Consider the following 23,135-nt stretch of genomic DNA (forward strand, 5'->3'; position numbering starts at 1 on the left):
TCCTCCAAAAATACATGCTTTTTCCTTTTTAATAAGAAATATTCTTTCACCTGCTTTGGAAATAATCAGTTTGAGTTTACTGACTTAGGTAGATCTTACATGATCCAGTAGGGTTAGAATAATTTTCTTGGCTCTGAAAAAAGTGTTAGTAAATCTGTTGCCTATTTTGGGTTTCCTGATATAATAGGCACTCAACAACATTGTCAGTATCCTAAGTGCTTTACTATTTGTTTGTATCATTACCACTTTTTTCTTGGAGTAGCAGTTGTATTGTGTTAAATTTTATTCTCATATCAACTATTCACTGATGTGAAACCTCTTTTTTAGGCACCACTGTAGCACTTGTTGTTCTTGCCTTGGGATTTCTGCTCTCGGCCCAGGTTTCCCCACGTGTCACTTTGAAGCCTGTCGCTCCCTCGGGTGAAAATGATACTTGCACAAGATACAGGTGAGATGTCGTTATGTCACATTTTCATATCCTAATTCTGATAGCCTTTTCTTTTTTGATGGGAGTGGTCTTCAGGCTTGTGTGTGAAGGGAAGAAATTGTGAAAGGTAGTCCAGAAGGCTATCAGGAGGAGGGAAGAACCTTAAAGACATGAGCCTAAGGAGTTAAGGAAAAAGTGAATTGTGAGAAACAATTTGATAATGTTTCTCTGGAAATTAAAATTGGATATTCTTATAAGTAGGGAGTATAGGAAAACTAGCTTGGCTCATATATGACTTGGTGACATCTGTGATCCGGGTGAAATAAATGGCCCAGGAATCAGCCATTAAACTTACAAGATGCACATATTCTCTCACTGTTCTGACAACTATTCTTTACTGAGTTTCATGGGTCCCTTTATTTAAATGGAGAAGAAAGTCCCTGTTTCATGGGTCCCTTTATTTAAATGGAAAACAAAGTCCCCATACCCTCATGCAGTTCTTCCAGAAGATCTGGAGGTGGAAAATGAGAATGGAAAAAAACAAAAACAAAAACAAACTTTTGCAATGGCAGCTGCCGGCTTAAGAGCTCATTAAGGCTAATGTGTGTGCACTGGGTGATGAATGGGTGGGGAATGGGTGAAAGGCCCGGTGAGCTGAAGAGGCACAGGTGAGCTCCTGAAAAGGTGACTCAGTCTTTCCATTAATATTTTTGGCAGCAGAGTCTAGCTAACTAAATGTAACTCCACCTTTTTTTTCTTCCTTTTTTTTTTTTTTTTTTTTTTTACTGATTTTAACTGTCCAAAAGCCAGTAATTCCATTAATGTGTGGGTAAAATGAGACCGGCTTCACCAAAGAAAAATAAAAAATTAGATCCTTTCGCTTCAAACAGATGGGTGCAACCCTCAAACCAGTGGGTAAGTGATCTATTAGGTTAGTTCTGGGAGCGTGGTTTGGGCTGTAGCCCTGGTCTTGAGCGCAGAGTTGGCAGTGGAAGCCCTGCATTCAATCTCTGGAACACACTTCCCCTAAAAAAGTTTGATGTGAAATGAAACAACGTTCCACACTAAGCTGCACATGCTGTCTAGCTAGAGCTTCTGATTTAGCACTGTGGCAGCTTCTCATTACAACCGTATGAAAGGCATTATTATACCTTTACAGTCCTAAATTGTGCTGTTGGCTTGCCTTTGGAAAATGAGCTTTTTGTCTAATACGCTTACCTGCTTATTTATTGGCCTGTTGGTTTTATGTCTGTTATTTTGTCCTAATAATATGTAAAGGTGTTACAATAATAAAACATAAACAGGACAGACTTTCTGGATGATAGTGATCTTTATTTGGATATCCACCTCATGAGCGACAAGAACGCTGGAGCTGTTGGCAGAACATTGCATTCTCTACCTTTTTTTAATAGGTAGTTTATGTGTATTTACCTGTAGGATTCACTTAAGAAGTATTGTTGCTTGAGCCACATAGGATATTTTCTAGTGTCTCATTTAATGTCTGTGGTCAGAATAAGGTTCATATTGTCAGGTCAAGCAAAAGCAGAAAATAATCATGTAGAAAATATTAGAAAACATTTTTAAAATTTCTGATGTTCAAATGACTATATGGACTAATACAAAATGCCTATAAATTTTTGATGATTGATATAATGAAATAGTTTTCTGATGTTAACTTTTAGAGTTGAAAGAAAAATATTTATTACCTAAGTATAGGTCCTTCTATAGCAATTTATCATCTGTTGATCCTTCTGATTTTCCTAAGTGATCATCTAATATTTCAATATAAAATTATGATGGAATGAAGTGATATAGCCTAGTTTTATTCTCATAGTAAACTAGCCATTTAAAAAATAATATAGCCATTCTTAAAGCAGAAACAAACTGTAGGTGTCCTTTAAGGAAAGGGGTATAACAGACATTTATTGCATGCCTTCTTTAAGAGTAGCATATTAGCTGGTCAGATAGTTCAGCAGACTAAGGCACCTGCTTAGGCAGAGCACAGAGGCTGGAGTTTGATCCCTGGCATGGCATGCCAGGCCCCATCCCCAGGGCACGCTGAGAGGGCAGTTGAGACTGGGCATGGTGGTGCAAACCTGTAATCCCAGCACTTGGAAGGCTAGAAACAGGAGGATCACTATGAGTACAATCTACAAAGTGACACATTATAGACCCTGTACTAAATACATTAAAAAAGAGTAGCATATTAGTTTTTAAATAATTTGACAGTATATATTTATAAGCTGAATAATTTCATAAAATATAAGTAACCCTCTGATTTTTCTTAATTGGGTTTGTTTCTGCTTTGGTTGGTTGGTTGGTTAATCCGTTTGTCGGGATAGGGTCATTTTTCTTCTCTTTCTTTCTTTCTTTCTTTCTTTCTTTCTTTCTTTCTTTCTTTCTTTTTTTTTTTTCCCGAGACAAGGTCTCACCATATAGTGCAGACCAGCCTTGAACTTACTATGTAGCCCAGGTTGGCCTCAAACTCTCAGAGATCCTCCTGCCTCAGCCCCCAAGTGCTGAGATTACAAGTGTGTGCCATCACACTTGCCACTGATTTTGTTTTTAAAACTATCTTTATAGTTTTCTACAATTAAAAGCAAATACGAAAATCTTGCTTAATACTTTCAGATAGACAATGTCCGTACTGTAAATATAGTGTGCTTTCTCCTTGAAATAAGATTTAATAAGGGAGTTAGTTTAAGCTACAGAGCTACACAGAGCTATCACCCTAAACCTTTTTAAAATTTTGAGACAGGGTCTCACTAGGTCACTAAGTTCTCCTGGTAAAATTTCAGTGCCTACACCTGTTAACCCATCACTTCTTACAGAAAGCTCTAGAAGACAGTGATAAGCAGCTGATCTGTTCTGACTGAAGTAAAGCACATGTGAAACTGAATAATTCAAGAAGTTGTTCTTCATTTCAGTTCAGTAGACACTGGTTATTTAAAAGGCACTGCTGTAGGTTGGGGCTTGCCAGTGACTTTCGCCTTAAGAAATTCAATGTCCTACATAATTTCCATGAGAACGTTCTATATTTAGAATATTTTTAAATGATGCTACTTTAAGTGTTGATTAGATTCAATTAACTGAACATATTAAAGAACCTCTTTAAGAATTGCATTTTAGCAGATTAAAGTATAAAGAAGCATATAAAGTGATAGAATATTCTAGTGCCTCTCTAAAAGCCATCATAGGATATCAGCTGAGGTTAGGAAAAATACCCCTTGTTTGGGTATCCTCTGAATAATGTATCTCTGAGGGCATACCATGTCCATCTGAAATGACCTTCTGCCACACTCTCAAATTACTACTGTCCTCTCCCTTTCATATTTAATTCATGATATTTTCATCTGAGACCTATACAAGTTTTAAGGAGTCAGACCTTTCCTAGTTATTACTTATGTCAATACTTGACATTTTTTAATCATGATAATATTTTTAAACAGACAAATGCTTCCTAAAGTAGACAGTTACAGAATTTCAAGGTACTTTTGCCCTGGGCTTTTTATATTATTCCATTCAAAAATATTTATGGAGCACTACTCAAAGGATTATAGTGATATAATATTTAATGATAAATATTAACATACAGAAAATACCTAAAATACTGCTGATGTATTTGATAAGATCTGTCATTGGAGGAGAGATGGGAATTGGGGCAGAGCTGAGCAAGGGATATTGGAACTGAGCCCTGGAAGGGGAACAGAGTGTACAGGCAGAAGGAACAGCAACTTGGAGAACTTGCAGAGCATTGGGAGCCTGGCAAATGCAGGGAGCTGCAAGCAGGCTAATGAGACTAGAAAAGAGGAAGATTAGACTGTTAAGATAGGTCAGAGCCAGGGGCCGGCCAGATTGCTCAGTGGACTAAAGTGCCTGCTTAGGCAAGCTTAGGTAAGCACAGGGATTGGTTCTATCCCCAGCACCACATGCCACACCAGCGCCGCCCCCCAGGACAGGCAGAGCTGGCCACAAAGTCTGGGTGTAGTGGCCTCTGCCTGTAATCCCAGCACTGGAAATACTGAAAAACAGGAGGATCACTATGAGTCTCAGCTGCATAATAAGTCCCTGTAAGAGCTAGCTAGCTAGCTAGATAGATAGATCCTTGCCAGCTTCTGCAGAGCCTAAAAATATGAAGTCCCAGAATATGAAGCCATCAAGGGATTTTAAGCAGAGAAGAGACTTGCCCAAATTTTACATTCTAAACATCTCTCTGGCATGTGGGTCAGAAGGCCTGTGTTCAGGTGGAGAGCTGAGAGAGATTGGGCTTGCCTGGACTATTGTTATGACTCGAGAGGAGACACATTCTCAGTGAGAGTTTTCAGGAGAGAAAATCAGCAGGAAGTATAAATCAATACCTGATTAGCTATGGAAAGAAGCTCTGAATAATTCCCAATTCCTGCATGAGAAAACAGGTGGAGGGTTGCATAGAAATGAAATGGGGTGATTGGATGAGGCAAGTCAAACTCGCGGGTACAGTTTTAAATGTGTTGAACCTTAGTTGTCCGGGCACTATCTTCAGTGGGGACATTGAGTAGCTATTGGGAATGCTGGCCTGCAGTTGAAGGATGGTGAGTTATTATGCATGCATGATAATTAAAGCAGAGACGGGGTGACATCTGGTTCATCACTAAGCTCTTTACTGGGACCCTGGTGACTCTGCCATTCCACAAGTACTTCCCTGGTCAAACGGACAGGACCTCTACATTATTTATACTTTTTCTCCCACATAAAAAAGAGGCAATTCACGGTAGAAAGCATTTAATGTAACCTATGACTTTCTTACTTTTAAGAAAGTAGAAGTCCAAATAAGCCATGTTCTTGTTTTAGGGCATACTGACTGCTTATTTGTGTAGCCTTCTCTTGTCTGGACCCCAAACAGACCATCATCCTTTAGCTCACACAGTTCTCGAGGACTCGTCCTAGCATAAAAAAGCAACAACACAGAGGCTTCCCTTGCTATTCCTTGTAGACCCTGTTCTTCCTGTCTTGGTCATGGAAACAGTTTTGTCACTTACAGTAATTTGAGTAGTTGAGTAGTTTTACTAATTTCATACTGGCTGGCATGTTTTCAGCTCCTCTCAGATGTATGTGTTTAGACCTTATTTGAATAGATACTGATCAAAAAAACTGTGCTTTTAATTAATTTTGTGTGTGTGACATCAGCTTCCTTTCATTCTGTTTTCTTCTTTCTTGAACATTGCTAAACCAAGAGTATAAAGATCTTCAAGGTGGCCCTTTTTCCAAATAGTGATATTTTCATGTTTTCCTCTGTATATGAAGATCCTAAACATCTAATGGGTAAACTGGCTTCATATGTTAATTTTTCTATGGTGGTGATACTAGTTTTGGAAAGCAGTATGCTTCTTACAAGAAAGTAATAACTTTGTAGTCACTACACTGCCTTTTCTCTGACTCCAGCCTTGTATGCTTCATCATACAACTCAGATTATTACTTGAGTTCTCCTTGAACTATTTTAATATCTGAGCTTTTGACCAAAAACTTGCAAAGCCCTCACAATGGCAGGATTCCTGGCCTTTTGGGGAAGCTAAAAGTCAAGGTGGAGTCTAATGAATGGGTGTACGAAGAATGGAGGAAAGGAGCACTGCAGGGAGAGTGGGCACCACACCATGCACATAGCTCCCAAGCAGAGAGTTAAGGAACTGTCCAGAAAGACGAGGTCATAGCAGCAAGACAGAGAATGGCGCAGAGATTTCCTGGGTAGCAAGCTGAGGACAAAATGTACCTAAACCGTTACAGACTGTGAGAGTTTTGAACATCGTCTTACTATACAAGAAGGCAGTAGGATAAAAATGGCATAATTAGATTTGTATTTGTAAAGGATCATTCTGGCCTCAGAGGGCAGAATTGACTAGAGGAATGTAAAGGGTATTGAAGAGGGACAAGATAAAAGAACTTAACTGCCCAGGCAAGAAATAATGCAGTCTCAAGGCCGGCCAGATAGCTCAGTGGATTAAAGCGCCTGCTTAGGCAGATACAGGGGTCGGAGGTTTGATCCCCAGCCTACCATGCCAGCCCCACCAGCCCCACCTCCCAGGGCACACTGACGGGACGATTGAGACTGGGCATGGTGGCGCATGTCTGTAATCCCAGCTCTTGGGAGGCTGAACACAGGCAGATTACTACAAGTCTGATCTATGTAGTGAGACCCTGTAGACCCTGTAGGTCCTTACGAAAATACAAAAAGAAAAGGAAAGAAATAATGCAGTCTCAATGGTGGCAGTGGAAATAGACCTGAGCGAGCTTGAAAGATGATGACTGGGTTGGGTGATTGCTTGGATGACAGAAGAATAAATGTTTTACAAGCATGAGAGTACTCAGGGTGAGAGAAGTGTGGGATCAGAAATCTTGGAAACACAAGTCTTAGAAACTGGATGCCCTCTCTCTCTCTCTCCAGCTAAATAGCATACAGACACAATCCACACAGCACTTAGAGTTTATTTCCACTTACACTCTTCTTTGAATGTCATTTTCATTCTGTTTGAATTAAAAAAGCTTTTGAGTAAAGCTGTTCTGAATCTGCACAGTTAGATTTGAGATAATATAGAAAAAGTAAAGAGGAAAAAAAATGTGCCTTAGACAGTGCACAGGACTGAATTCTGATTCGGGAACTCTGGCCAGTGCAGTGGGCATTTGACACCAGCTTGGAGTGCTGGCCACATTTCAACTCAGTCCTCTCCATTGTGTCTCTGTGTAAACAAAAAGGATGAACTGCCCCGTATTGTGACAGTAACAGGCGATAATCCTAACCTGTGGTGTATTTCCTTATGATAAAGGCCAAGAACACTTTGCCAAAAATATAAATAGCAAACGAGGTACCCGAAACACTCAACTGTACTAATTTAAATAAAACAGGGACCATTTTTTTGTAAATCATACTGAATGAGTTCATGTGTTAACATTTAAACATTCCAGTTTGTTAAACTGAAGTATTTTCCACTGCATAGTTGTACTGTTTATGCTTTTCTTACCAGAATGGTAGGAAAATAATTACTGTTTATGGGTCGGGTTTATTTATTTTTTTAAACAAAGTGAATCAAGCTGGTTAAAGGAATGTCTTCTGTGGCAGTAACTCTGCAAACTACTATTTTGGTGGGCTCAGTGTCTGGATGGGAGGATCAGGGCTTGGTTTAGAAGAAGGGTAGCGCTGACTAAAGGAGGTTTTTTTGTTACAGTTTTCTACCTCAAGTGGTTGCATCTGGAAAGCCTGGCATATGTTTTAGGAAGTTTGGCAATACTTTGTTGCTATAAAAGAGTTGTCAGTTTAGGAAACTTCTGAACTATTTTTCAAAATTCACTTCCAGTTGTACCGATGGTGAGTGATTCTGTCTCCGAGCAGACCCCAAAGGTCAGGCCTGGAGACCTCAGGACGGGATGGTCCTGTGGTGTTCAGAGCATGCTTTGGAAAGGCTTTGGGCTGTTGCATGGTGGTATCGTTTCCTAATGTGAATAAGTAATTGTCATACAAGCGTTACATATTTCTTGGACTATAATATCCAAGTTATATATTTAATACTAAATTGGAAGGCTAACAAACTGAGTTCATGTGTTCTAGACAACCTGACATTCAACAGTTTAATGAGCAGAAATACAACATTTTCAGAAGCTACTTAAATGCTTTTATACACAGTTCATTCCTTTAAAGAACATTTTTGAAAATTATAGTAGTAGAAGAGATATTGGGAATTTTTTTAAAAAGGAGAAGCTTCACTCTTTATGAAGCTCACAGCTATCAGGGAGAATAATGGAGATGTGGAACTGCAGAGCAGTGTAATAAGGCTGATGGATATTCTGAGCTTGGCCTGACATAACTCACGTCTCCTGGGGCCATCACGGCAGGCTTCACATGGGAGCTCATAGTGTTAACAATATTATGGACTTCATCATGGAGTAATATTTGTACCTGAATAAAATAATTTTCATAGGTATACAGAAGAAATAAGTTACATTGATATAAGGTTGCCAAAATGCTTTTAAAAATGAACTTGTGTAACAATACATGTGTTTATTAGCATATTAACAGATTTAGCTATAGTCTGATACTATGTTTTAAAATTAGCATAAGCATAAATAGTATTTGGAGATTGCTGCCACTTTTGTAATGAAATATGAAAGTAGGTGACTTCTACTGTTACCAATAGTTTATTGCCTATATTAATAATTGAAGGAACTGCTAAATTTTAGCAGTTAGGTAAAGAAATACATATGTGATTTTTTTTTCCTTGAAATTTTTGGGCCCTGTATTAAAGACCTTTTAATAGAGGAGCTTGCTGCAATTCTTTAAGGCTGTGTAGGAGTTTCTCAGAGTGATGGAGAAGTCCCAGGGCATGAGGCAGGCTGTGCGAAGGCTGAGAAGTTAAAAACAATGTGCTCTTCAGGGAATTGTGCAGTGTAATCCCCTACTGAGAATGAGTACCAGTCAGGAGAAGCAGCAGAAGAAAAGGCAAAGTCTTTATGAGTACTACGTCAAGCCCTGAATGGGAAAGGGGACCATTCTGTATCAGGACACTGAGATGACATGATCACATCCAAGTTTAGAAAGGGTTTATTGGTGAGCACGTGGTGTGCACCAGAAGAGTCTAGCACCCCAGAGAGAAGGTGCCTGTAGTTATTCCATGATGGTGAGCATGGGGATAGCGGTATCTCTGGAGATGTTAAGTGTAAAAGGCAAAGGTTTAGGAGGAAATTATGTGGCCATTCTGTTTTGTGGGCATTTAGAGAGCTATGTGATCCCAGCTGGCATGCTGAGATTGGGGTCCATGATGCGATCATGCCTTTTATTTTAAAATAATAAGTTTCTTAATTAAGCCTGTACTTCATCCAAGAATCATTCCATATTTCTTATGAATATTATTTCATCTTACTTTTAAATGTTCCTAATAGGGAAATACAATTATTAGCCAGTTTTATTAAGAAAACCAAGATGTAGAGTTTTCTGTGTACAGTCCATTTTGCTGTCTGCTTCCCACCCTCAGTCAAACCCATATTGACCATGTATCAGTATTGCCAAAATTCTATGCAAATTGTAGAGATGCCAAGCAAAAGGGTTTTATAGTCCCACATACTGTAGTGCAGATATTTAAACACTAGGTTTTTATTTAAACAAAACTCTCCCTCAAAACTCAATACTAGGTAATGAAAATCCTTAAAACCGGAGTCATCATAGTGATCAAGCTGCAGGGTGAGCCATTTCATTGAAATGACATTAAACGTCTTTCAGGATATTCCATAGTAAGAACTCACTGTGTAACAGACAAGTTCTGGGCTTATATACAAATTGATAGACAGGGGCAGATTATAGGACTTGTCTTATAAAAATTATTTCCTGTCACTTTACCTTCTCAGCAACTCTGGTCTGGCAAAGTGAGAGATTACCATGATTAATACCATGCTATAGTGACCTTAGAACACTTTAAACAAATTTAAACAAGAAGCATTTATGAAAATAGTCACTCAGCTTAGACATGTAAAGGCCACCTGTATAAATCCCTTGTCAAGGTTTGGGATGATTGCCTTTTTCCACTCTTACTTTTAACACATTCCCACTGGCTTGGAACACCACAAGTTCAGAACCACCCAGAAAGTGAGACGTATGGATTATAGCCCTGTTGTGAACATAGTAAGCCTGTTGAAGAAGTGGTGTTAGAAGTTTGGGGACAGAGAGAGAAACTAGTTCTAGAGATGGTGGTATACATTAAATGTTTTGATGTCAGCCACGTTAGTTCAAACTTCTAGCAGTAAGGTAGGTTAGTTTTCTTTATTTTTCAAAACATATGTGTAGCCTGGACTCCCACACAGGGAGTGCAGTAGGCACCACGGGGTGGCCTGTGCTCAGCATCATTCCTTGTGAGCATAAGACGCATCTGCTTCCAGGGGCAGGGTGTTCTGGCCCCTTGTATCACCCTTTAGGAGACATAGTTGGCACTGACAGTAGCGAGAGGGCTGTTTCTTTCTTTCAGGCATAGTGAATGGACAAGTTTTCCTTATTTCCTAAAGTAGTATTAAAACATTACACATCCCAGTAATTTTGTGATGCACATTTTTTTAATCTTTTTGTTTTGTTGTGTTCTTGAGACTGCCTGTGGATTTTAGTCATATTTACAATTGATTATAGTCACAATTTGTGTGGTACTGTTAACAGGACTTTAGACCCACTAAAGGAGATTTGACCAGGGTTTCCCAGAGCAATAGAAAAGACTGGTTCATTTTTACTTCTCCCCAGGAGACTCGGCGATGTCGCATGGAAACACCAATTCATGAACTGAACAAGACACCACTCTTTGCTACCCTAGTCGTCCTATGCAAACTTTAAACAAATAGTGTTGATCAGTAACCACTGCATGCACTTTACCTTACCCACACTCACACCTGTTAGGACCTTTCTAAACTGAAATTCCTCTTGTAATTGAAGACAGATTCTATGTCATTTTTCCAACCCTCCATAGTCCTGAGATGGTAAGAAATAAAGGGTATAATAAGATGCAGTTTGCATCTTCAAGGAGTTTCAGTGTGCACAAGAAAGAGCTGCTTGTGTGCAGTTGTCTATAACCTGTGTTTTAAGGCAAGGGTGAAGAATATCTTTCTTGACTGGGGGAAATAATGAGTTTGTCATTTGGGGAAAAAAAGTTTAAAATCTTATTTTTAAACTGTGTAGGAGAATTGAATTTACAGTCATCAGTGACTCAAAGCTCAGTGTGTCTCAAATATTCCACATTATATGTCCTTAATAATGTAATTGCACCCTTCATTTCCCTGATTTTCACTTGGTATATCTAGTGTGGTTTGCTACAAGTGTATCTACATGGTATAGTTAATAGTTATTGTTGGAACCTGTTACTTCTGACATTTCATATTGAAGGCTATATCATTCTTGAAGCAATTTCCTCCAGGAGCACATTTTTTGGAAATGGTGATGAATATTAAACTAACATGAAGGTAGTTTAATAAATCTCTGACCTTTACTATCCAAAAGATGCGCACTGCTTTTTTCTTTTTTGAGACTAGGTCTCACTGTGTAGTTCACACAGCCTTGAACTCACTGTGGAGCTCAGACTGGCATTCAGCCTTGCCAGTTGGCCTTCCTTGGCCTCCTGCTACGCTCACAGCCCTGCCCCACCATACCAAGTCTGCTCAGTTCTATAATTATCAACATCATAAATAAAGGCTCAGCTGCGTCAGAATTTGTTATTAAATGTTCAGTTTCATTTTCCTTGCTTTTTTTTTGTCTGACTTGATTATGACATCATCAATCCATGATGTTTATTTAACGAATCAAAAGAGAAGTTAAAGTATTTTATACTCCTTTGGGAATCAGTTAGAATGTTTATTCTATTTTAATAAATTTAAATTAAGATTTATGTAAACATTTTAGTTTTGTGGATTATAAATATTTAGCCCTTTCTAATTTCTCATTTTTCTCTTTTTTTTGGTGGCTGGCTCGGCCCACTTTGGGGTGGGGCTGGCATAACATGTGGTGCCAGAGATCGAACCACAGTCCCTGCACACTTGCCTAAGCTTGCCTAAGCAGGCACTTCAGACCGCTGAGCTGTCTCGCTGGCCCTCATTTTTATCATTTTAAGATTAATATGTGATTGTGGCAATAGATAATTTCACAAAAGTTTAGTGAACATTTGAAAGTGAAGATATTATCTTACCTTCCAAAACAGCAAACCTTGGCCTCTGTATGCAATTTGGCAAAACTGTAGAATATCTATATTCATATAATGGTTAGTTGTACTATGGATAAACTCATACATAACTGTTCGCATTTTGTTTTTATCGCAGCAGTGAAGGTTGAACCAGAGCTGTGCACTGAGCTATGTAACCAATCCTTTTGAAATTGTGTTTTGAGACTGACTCCCACTAAGTCGTCCCATCTGGCTTTGCAATCTTGCTTTAGCTATCTGAGTAGCTGGAATTACAAGCATGCACCACCACCACCTACCTGTCTTAAAGTCTTAATTCTTAACAATTACCATATACTGATATTCTCCTTTCATATTACTATATGGATTTGTGTTCTAATGTGCTTTTTTTTTTTTTTTTTTGTACCAGGGATTGAACTCAGGACCCTGAGATTTCCCGGCAGGTGCTTATTCTACTGAGCTATCTCCCCAGCCCTCTCTAGTGTGCTTTATATAACTAGAGTGGATTTCAGAAATCTGAACATTCTAAGTTAATATTCTTGCTTTTCTGTCGCAATTCCACTGGGAACCAAAGTACTCTGCCATTCCTATATGGGCACAGTGTTATGGCTCAGTTCAGCTGCACAAGAATTGCAAGAGGAATTACTGATGCACTTGCTAAAAATTAACTTTGTCAGTATCTATTGGCTGCTTTGTTTTACTTACTACCTAAATTACTGACAGTATTTTAATGCAAGAAAGGAAGTCAATATTTTTAAAAGCAGTTCACCTAATTCTAAGTCCATTCTGGCTCTGATGTCCACCCGCTGACTAGTCCATTGTTTCCTGAGTTATTCTCTCAGGCTTCCCACACGTGGGCAGTGAAGTAGCTGGAGTTTGCCAGGCCAACGCAGGGAGATGCACAGGGATGTCAATGAGGTAGTACAATGTACTTCTGAAAGTCTCTTAGGATTTACAAGTTCTCTGAAGATTGAAAGCACTGAAGGACAGAACCTACAATTGAAACAAATACAGGGAAGGCTAAAAATTTACACATAAATGAAGCTCAAATAAATATCTATCTGTGAAACTTTAGGAGAGACAAACTTAGTAATTATTTTGTCAGAGAGAAATTAGAAAAACAGAAATAGTAGCACTAAAAAAAGCAACTTAAGTGCCCAAATTCCTTTGAGAGGAAGAACTGTAGAAACTACTTTATCACCTCAATCAAAAAAGTTTTGGGTTAAGATAGATGCAGTCATGGGGTGCACAAGCCAAATAACCTTCCCCAGGTGGAGCAGTCATCCTCCTTGTCATTAATTACTGAGCCTATGGAGAGGCAGTTCCCAGGATGGAGGCTCAGCCAGTCTTCACGGGGTAAGATTAATGGGGTGAGACATTGTGACTGATACTTTCAGGTCACCTTTCCTGGGGTCCAATTAATTTGAATAGCCAAGGTGCTTGCTGAATGCCTCATTTACCATTGGACTTGGACTGAGGCACTGGGGAGAATCAGCACTAGTACTCTGCAGTGGGATGTACCCTAAGACTACTTGGGTCTCTGTGCTGTTGTTCTCGCATCCAGCATGTATTATGCAACGCTCTCCATCTAGCAGGTTTGTGCCCGCTGTTACGAAAATGTGGTGTAGGCTAGGCATGGTGATCTACACTCAGGAGGCTGAGGTGGGAGGATCATTGTGAGTTCAAGATCAGCCCAGAAAGGGAGATCAGGGCCAGCCTGAACTGCATGGCCGGACCTTGTCTCAAAAAAGACAAAAAAAAAAGGAGGAAGGAAAAAGAAAACATGGTGTGAGATGATACCTCTTTTTGGAAGTATGCAATGTCCTAAGTCTTTTATTTACAGTTTGAACCCATACACAAGTCCTGTATATTTAGAGAAATATTGGGATTTTGGTAGAAGCTGGTGTTTTAAAATATAGTTAGAAGAAAATATTTTACATATTCATAAGATTACTAGTGTCAGAAATGGTCTTAGTCTGTAAATGACAAAAGAACTCAGAATTACAGAGGCTTAAGCGATAAAAATGTCTGTCTTGTAATACAAATTCAAAGGTCAGGCATTTGAAACCTTGTGCTACATGTCATGTTATCTAAAATCTAGGCTCTTATCCTTTTGTTGTCCCATATAAGTGTCCTTCTCAAGTCAGCTTGCCAGTGGATACGGGCTCCCCCATGCTGTCTAAGAGGTGCGGCAGATGGACAGAGTATCTATCCAACATCAGTGCTTCTCTGCTGAACTGCCACTTTCTTTGAACTCTTCCTGAAATGCCACACCTGCTAGTTAGTGGCCAGTGTTAGTCCTGTGGCCACATATAGTTCTAATACAGCTAAGGAAATGCATTTTTTCATTCAACAGTTAGGCAAGGGGGATGGGGTTGCAGTGTGCCTGTCATACAAAGGAAGAAGGAAAGAACAACCGTGCAGACCTTTGGTCATCTTTACCACACTGCCAAGCTGTAAAATATGTCACCTGTAAAGGACATTCATTCGTGATTCTACTTAAAAACAGAAAGGGTAAGCTAGTTGACCCAGAAGACTATACCTACTTTCATGGTGTGTAATTCATTTTATAGTTATTAGAAGTCTGAGGCCAACTTTGAAGAGGGCAAGAAATATTATTACTTTAAATATTTTATATGTATCTCTGCAAGAGAGTCAAAATCTCTTTCATTGCCCTGTTTCTTTGGCCTTTAAAACAGTGAAATAGTTGTCTATTATAGTGTTTTTGTTCCAAATGAGTGATTTGAGTGAATGAATACTTTGCTCATCTGTTGAGAAGAAGAATCTTGGCAGCTGTATTTATTACATGGCTAACATTATGCCAGTCACTTCACGGGGGCTTTGTGGATTCTCTTCTCTGCAAGACTGAGCTAAATGCTATCATTTCCCCCATTTTACCAATGACTCTGAGGCATAAAATGTTAAGGGAATTTTGGAGGTCACATGGTTTGGCCAACTGTTGAACCAAGCTTTAACTAAAAACGATGACTCTTTCTGCAGAACCTGGCTGTTAACCACTATACTCTTCATTCTGAAATTTAATATCCATGCAGTCTGATACTGTTGGCAGGAGAGAATGCTACATACCATTTGGGAAGCATCCTTCATAATAATGCTTAATTCTTTATGATCAATAGCCACGGGATCCAAAAACTAGCTATTTTGGGCTGGGCCAGACATACTTGTAAAATCTCAGCACTAGGAGGCAGAGGTAGGAAGATCACAATTTTGAGCCTAACCTAGGCTACTGAGTGAGTTAAGGAGACCCTCTCTCCAAAACAGGGGGTTAATGCCTCTGGAGATATAGTTGAGCACACATGCCCTGGGATAATCCCCAGTAACCTGTGTGTGTGTGTGTGTGTGTGTGTGTGAGGGAGAGAGAGAGAGAGAGAGAGAGAGAGAGAGAGAGTTTCATTCATTCACTGAAATCAAGATTCACTCTCTGAAATGTGTTTTTGATGGTTATCTATCTGGGACTTCAAGTTCAAGTTTTCTCATTTTATTAATTTTGTTCATTTATTTTCATTAATTAGCCTTTCTTCAGCTCAGAAATTAATGTTCCATTGATTTTAGTACCATCAACATGTGAAAGCCATGCCTAAGAAAAGTAAAGTCATTGTAAAGTGTTTACTTTATTGGTTTTCCTATGAACATCAGATCTTACCCACATGGTTTGAATCTGCACATCTGTTCTAATATAAATCATTGGTGTTACTTTATTTTGTTTGGGGTGGTCATTTTTAAGGCCTCTATTACACAGGTAGATGAACATGAAAAAAGTCATTTAAGGCAATAAGCAAATACAAATGAAATGCCCTTAAAAAGCAATACCTTTGGGCAAATTAGACTACGTCTGTACCCGCAGATGAGAAAATGAAGTTAATAAGCCCTTCTCCTCTCATCTCCCTCCCCTAGTGGAGATGAATTATGCATGTGTACTGAACAGTTTCCTATGGAAACGCTGCATATGCTGACTTTCCTGTTTTGATACACTCCCAACACCACTCTACTGATTGCTGCTGGTTTCATCTACCTTAAAATCTGTTAATTTTGTGAAACTCTCTCAGAGTGTCTGAATCTCATTATAAGAGCACAGGACGTTGAGACTAAGGAGAGTTCCTGCGATCACGGGACCTGCTGGTATCCAGGAATGAATTTGCGCTATGTCATTTTCCCTGTCTCACAGGATACAGTTTACAAATCAAATGTCCTTCTAGGGCCTGATTATTTCTTTGAGGCAAAACTCACTTTTCACTTCATATACCTTCCACAATCCTTTTCATATCTAGAAATACAAGTTGAATAAGGTCTACTTATTTGCAAAGCTAAAAATTCCAGTCTCTTAAATATCCCTTCTAACTTTTTTTTAACCCTTTCATAATGTAAAACAGAGATTAGTAACTATTTTTTCTTTAAAGGTAGTATATTGCACACTAGACTGTATTTATGTGTGCTGATTATAAAATTATATAGAAATCTGATTTTACTTCCAAATTTATTAAGACAGAAATTATATATAAATGCATATGTATTATATAGACATAGAGTATCATGTATTTACCTATAAATATGCATGTCATCCTACATTTGCAAACTTGAGGTTTTTGTTTTTAACTTAAACACTCATTTAGTGTAGGGAACCATTTCACCCCAATGGAGCTGACCAACATGGCAAATAGAACTCTCTTTCCCCTCTTTTAAAGACTATTGGTACACTCTCTTGAAATAAAATGGAAGCAACTAAAGAATTTATTATAAAATTTGATAATCAGTTATTAAAAGTTACAGCCTATTGCTTTTTAATTTCTAGGCCATGATACTATAAATTTATCAATTCTTCTAACTCAGAAATCAAATTTGATCTTTAGCTTCTAAGAATGCCCATGTTCCAGAGTGTTCTACACAGTTGTGTATGGGTTTGACCTGTAAACAGCAGTTTATGACTTGAATCAAGCAGTATAGAGAAAACGCCATGAGGAAAAGTATGACAGCATGTCATGTCACACTCTAAATCCTTAGTTTCTCTGCACTGGCAAGGGCCCATGACTCCTGCCCAGAAGCAGCAAGAAGAGTTGAAGACAATCAGGGACCTGGTTGTCTTATTGGCTGGGATTTAACTCAGCATGGAGAATGGAGCAGATGAACTGTGAAAGCAGGATGACTCATTGGAAAAGTGCTGGAAGGAGTCAGATGGGAATTGAAAGAGTAAGAATCTCTAGTTGGTGGCTTTTAAAACATTGGTAGTCTAGGACCATGCTCCGGATTTTAGATATGGGGTAGGTTTGACAAGAAAGAGAAAAATTGAACTTTAGGTAAGTTGAGTTTGAAATATCTGTAAAATATCCAGATAACTGGGCATTTAAACATGGGTCTGGCACACTGAGAGGGGAAGAAAGTGGAGGAAGGGGGGCCTGAGTGAGATCTTGGTGTATAGGTTGTAGTCAACGGTAAGGTTAGATAGATGTTTCTGGAAGAGTCATAGAAGACTTACCAGAACCAGCAGAGAGATGGAGAAACAGGGAGGAAAGTAGTGTCAGGGAACACAGAGGGTGGCGCATCTTAGGAAGAGGAACATTTTCAGGAAATTTTCACCAAGTGGTAAATTAAAATTTGAACCAAAGATGTAATTAGACGATGATGATTAGAGGATCACCAGCAATCTGTGGAAGCCCCTTTAGTGGAGTGTTAAGGCATGCTTCACTTCATGGAGTCATTACCAATGGACCTCACAGCTTTTAAAGTTAATTTTTAGTCATCAGATTGCTTTTTTTTTTTTTTTAATTCTAAGAAGTTCATTCTTAATATAATTCACATGACAGGTGCTCTGTGGCAGGGAAAGAAGGCTGATGTTCTGCATGATGCCTGCTTCTGGTCAAGGCACCATGCCCTAGAAAGTCAGGTTCCACGTCACCTACTGGCATGGGGGAAGGAGGAGAAAGACAGGAATGCGTGGCAAGTTTGGGATGGCTGTCGATACTGTTGCACGGCCAGGCTCCAGTTTGCTTGCAGAGAATGCAGAATTCACGAGCACAACGAACTGTAGAGAAAGGCAGTAGATGGTTGGATGGCAACAGCGGATTGTCGTGACGCCCGCATTTCCACCATTTATTTTCTGACACTGATCGATGTGGGAGGCAGGAGACACTGATCTCCATGCTTCGTCTCGTTAGGTTTAATGAGAGACTTTAAAAACAAATGGACCGCTTTCTGGAGGGTTGATTCACACTCGACTTCACAGAAGAGAAACTAAAAACGTTTTAAATGAAACCAAATCAATTTTTAAAAGATTTTTCTGAGGCTAGAGAAGAGGGTTCATTTCCTGAGGGCCCTGGGTGAGATGGAGCAACTGAGCAAGTGCAAGTAGGCCGGCGCTTCTCTCCCTTAGGAAGATGGCGCCTCTTCTGCTCATTCACCCTCATTAAAACATTTGACAGCTTGAGAATCACACTTGCTTTAAATATGTGAGTACATATTTGTCCCTACCACTAAAAAGGAAGGTCAGAGATTGAAAAGATAAATCTTCCCTAGCGAGAAAAGAGCCGTTTGGTTCCTCGTGCAGTTGCTGTTGAGAGTGGGCGCTCCAGCTCCCGGGACTTTCTGGTGTTTCCTCGGCTCCCGCCTCGCAGTAGCATTGGCTCCAGCCTGCGCTCCTGCACACCAGGGCTTGATGTTGCACACAGTTACCATAAATTCTCTCTAGAGTTTGTGATGTGCTCTGACCCTGAGGATTTGCAGCCTGTGTTTTAAAGGGGGCCCCTGCTTTCCTGAGGCTTTGGGCAGTTGGTGTCGATGAGAGCGAATTATCAATGTTATTAACCTGTGTCAGTTTGGCTGATGGTTGAATATCTGACAGTGGCAACTTGGGCCTCTACCACTTTAAAAGTGAGGCTCCTCTTTCATTCTAGAAATGACACACTCACCTCAGTCCACACACTGCCCAACTTTTTCCTCCATAAATGGGCAGAAGTGGTTCAGGGTCTGCCTTGATGGAGCTGCTGGGAAGCAAGGCCCCCCGGAAGCCCACACTGGGGTCTAGCCGGCAGGGGCCACAGAGCTGCTCTTCAGGCGCAGAAGTGCAGCGGGGGCTTGTCCTGTAGCTTCTCACGGCCTAGAATCTTAGGAACAGGGAAAAGCATCATAAGTTTTACTAAAAAGGTGTGCTCAGAGCAAAGCAGAGGGTCACTTCCACCAACTTTAGCACTTACTGTACATCAATAGGAGAGAACCCCCATTATTAAAATTGATTCAGCAATTCTTTTTATAAATCATAGTCCATTTGTAAATACCTTCCTAATTCATTTTTTTTGAATGTTTAAAATAAAGCACAACTATATGGTATTTTTGCTTTTAAAGTCAGTATTTTTGAGATATTACAGCATTTTATTTCTCCTTTGTTAAAGTGTGTGTGGATTTTATGTGTTTTATCTTTCTTTTACATAGACTCCTGGAAGTACAAGGGTCTTAGGGTTCATTCATTTCCTGTTGCAATGGAAAATTTGATGTCCATAATTTATAATTCCCCTTAAATTATACTGTAAAAGATCAAAAGCAGGCTTGATACTGTAAGAAAGTAAACCTTTTAATCTATTTGGAATATTCTCACAAGGAATGATTTTTGTGCCAGTGTATTTAAGTCCTCAGTTTTTATATTTAGAAACCTGTACATAAATTTATCAGGTTATATTCAAGAAAGTCTTAAAGAGCAATTCATGAGTGAGAAGTATAGCTAACCACTTCTAAAAAATTTTTTTTTCAAATGCCATTTCAGAACCATAGTTATATGTCTTCTGTAAAATGTCAATTAACAAATTCCCGGGGTATTTAAAGCTTTTAAAAGATGTCAAATTAAGGACCAGACAGATAGCTCAATGGTTAAAGCGCCTGCTTAGGCAGGTGCAGGGACCGGGGTTCTATCCCCAGCATACCGGGCCACCATGCCCCTGGAGCACACTGAGAAGGCGATTGAGACTGGGTGATTGAGACTGGGCATGGTGGCACGCTCCAATTAATCCCAGAGCTTGGAAAGCTGAAAAAGGAGGATCATTACAAGTCCAATCTGTGTAATGAGACCATGTAGACCCTGTAACAAATACATTTAAAAAATAAATAAATGAATAAATGTCAAAATTGAACTTGTTCTATTTGGAGGAATGGGTAGTTCAGGTCAGTGACGAGGGAATAGCAGAAAATCGCATTTTGCCTGCGGAAGTCTGAGCTCTGAGTCCAGGTCAGGCAACGTCAGTTCCCACACAGAGACCTGCTGCCTCATGGCTGGAAAACCAGAACCTTTTTAATCCTTGACCTCTTTTCATTGAAATAAGCCCATAAATTAGCATTGAAGGACAGAGTAGAAGAACAGAAAGGTCAGTTTTTCATGCTGTTTTTAATACCAGGAAGGTTTGAGATTCACATGAACTATGGTGTATGTTCTGCGAGAGAGAAGGAAATAGCCTGTGGCACCAAGTGTTGATTCTGGGTTCGGCTGGAGACAGTGTGGCCGAGCGCTCTGCTTGGCGGGTGACCTGGAGCCCTTCTTTTTCAGATCCTTGAAGACAGATGTGGCTGATGTGCGAGTTTAAAACTAAAAACGTTTATGCCTAATGTTTCAGTTTCCACTGTGAAATAAGATGTGTCCAACTCAGCGATAATAAGCGACACCCATAAGAAAGTCAGTGTAGCAGAAAGAGAAAAGCATGATGGAGTTATTTAACCAAACTTTTACATCACATGGGAGCCTTTAAAAATGAATACCCAGGGCCGGGGAGATGGCTCCATGGAATAAGTGCTTCCCTGGCAAGCACAAGGGCCTGAGTTCAATCCCTGGTTCTGCCCAAAAAAAAAAAAAAAAAAAAACAAACCTAGAGGCTCACAGAACACTAACACAGAAATATGCTTGGAGAACCACAGGACATAATCTAATGCAGTGTACTTGGGGAAACTCTCCAAGGCCTGTGTTCAGATTCTTCTTGTTCAAGGGGCCAACTCCTAAATAGCCAAGAAGTCACAGAAGATGGAAGAGAAATTAGGAAATACTTCATGGTGAATGAAAATGAATATGCAGCAGAAGCAGTGCTTAGAAGCAGATACATACCTTCAGATGCTGGGGTTGAAAAAAAAGGAAATTTCAAATTGATTAAACTTCTACCTGAAGACACTGTGCGGGTAAGAGAAAGAAGGGGCAAAAAATTAAAAGGGTCTGAGATGAAATCTGAAAGCTTAGACAAATTGGCCCTAGTGGAGAGCAGCTCCTCTCTGTAACTCAACAAATAGGACAGGATGGATGGCTGTGTGTTTCTGTAGGACAGGTAACAAAGTCGCTCTCGGCTGCCGTTTACTTTCTTTGTAAGGTTGGAGTGCAGTCACTTGCATTGTACAGGAAAATGACGCACTGAAAATGTGAAGACAGTGGGAAGTTGAGACAGTGTTCATACAGAGTAACTGAACTAGTCCTGTGTACAATTAACTGGAGAAAATGCTTAACACTTTGTCTGGTTGAGGCTGTGTTTAAGGTTGGTGAGCTTCTTCCAGCTCCTTAGCCTTGGCAGGTAAAGGCACAGAAAAGCCAGGTGTTTGTTTGCACTTGTGTATGCGTGCCTTTGCCCAGTGGGTAAGATGGAATGAGAGAGGAGCAAGGCTATTTAGGGTTTTGTAGTCTTTATTGAGCAAGGAAAAGGCACGAGATAGAAAACAGTGAATGAGGAGACAAGCGCCAGTAGAGGGGTCAGCGACTTAGCCGTCGCAGAGTGTTATCCAGATCAACTCTATAAGGGCAAAGAATTCACGGTTTATTCCAGAATCTGTGTGTCCTCGCTCCTGGAATAGTGCCTGGCACATGTAGGCAACTGGGTGACAATTTAATAAGGAAGCTGAAACATCGGAAGTTGCAGTCAGGCTGAATGACAGAGGAGGTCGTTATGCACTGTGGATAATACATGTCTGACATGTGCCTACTACGGTTACTTTCTCAGGAACTAGTAGCTTTTACTACAGCATTCTTTGGACTTTTATGGGGACAGCATATTTTCGTTAGAAATAAAGTATACAGCCATTTTTCTACAAATGGGTCAGTTGACCTTTTCCAAATGAATACCATTTAAGTCCACTGGAGCAATTTAAGAGTTTTTAGATTTGACTTTATACGGGCAAAACACACAAGCCGAACACGTCTGCCAGCTATCCTCCTTTCCACATTAACCTAGTCGTATCCTCAGAGGCCGAGCTCACGGTGCTTACCTGCAGCCATCAGCTGCTGTACGTATTATGCTTATCGCCAGCGTGGACAGTTGCATGTTTACATGGTTGACTCACTCCTCTGAAATACACTGACCTTTCAGTAGGCTTTAAAAGACCTCTTTTGCTTCTTGTCTAGGACCTAAGCCTCTTTCAAGAGTAGGGATGGTTATTTACCAGAAGTTTATAGGAAGAGGCTAAACTGATCTTAAAAAATTAATTTTTAAACAGTGCCAATGTTTTTATATTTAGTTAAATGAACCCAAGGGTAATTTTGGTTTTGAGAATTCAGAAATACTGCCCCACATGTCTATTTTTAGATGACTTCTGTGTCTTTCAGATGTCCTTTCACAGGACTTGTCTCTCTGCTCCTACACCCCGGTATAAGTACTTGTACAGAGTAGGTCATGGTTAAAGCCACACCCTGGTGGATCTTTAATAATAAGCGGCTCTCTGGAATGTCCTTACGCCCTGTCAAATCTCTTTCTTGTCTGGCAGATGTCTTTGATCGTTTGGCTCACACCTCACCACTAGAAATGTTCCCAGCTCTTAAAGCCCTCTGACCTTTGGGTATTTCATATTTATTTTCTGTTGTAGCATTATTATTTAGTCATACACTTGTTTTTTATTCTTGATTTTTGTCTACCAGGGACAGAAACATCAACATTCCTTTTTAATGCCTCTCCCTCCCTCCCTCTCTCTCTTCTTTTCTACCTTACTCCCTTGTCTCCCTTACTGATTTGCCTGGCCCATAATGTGGCTGTTATGCAAGTATAGATATGGATGTGTGTGTGTGTGTGTGTGTGTGTGT

General features: G+C 39.8%; 1 protein-coding gene across 1 annotated transcript in view; it reads left to right on the top strand.

Moving 5' to 3' along the window:
- The window catches only part of Slc2a13 (solute carrier family 2 member 13), a 198,251-nt gene that overhangs the window by 112,999 nt on the left and 62,117 nt on the right, over positions 1–23,135 (top strand). The window contains exon 4 of the mRNA XM_004628062.3: positions 328–448. Coding sequence (XP_004628119.2) covers positions 328–448 — 121 coding nt within the window. The remainder of the gene's footprint in view (positions 1–327; positions 449–23,135) is intronic.

The sequence above is a fragment of the Octodon degus genome, unplaced genomic scaffold (assembly GCF_000260255.1).
Source record: "Octodon degus isolate 3935 unplaced genomic scaffold, OctDeg1.0 scaffold00021, whole genome shotgun sequence".
Classification (NCBI taxonomy): domain Eukaryota; kingdom Metazoa; phylum Chordata; class Mammalia; order Rodentia; family Octodontidae; genus Octodon; species Octodon degus.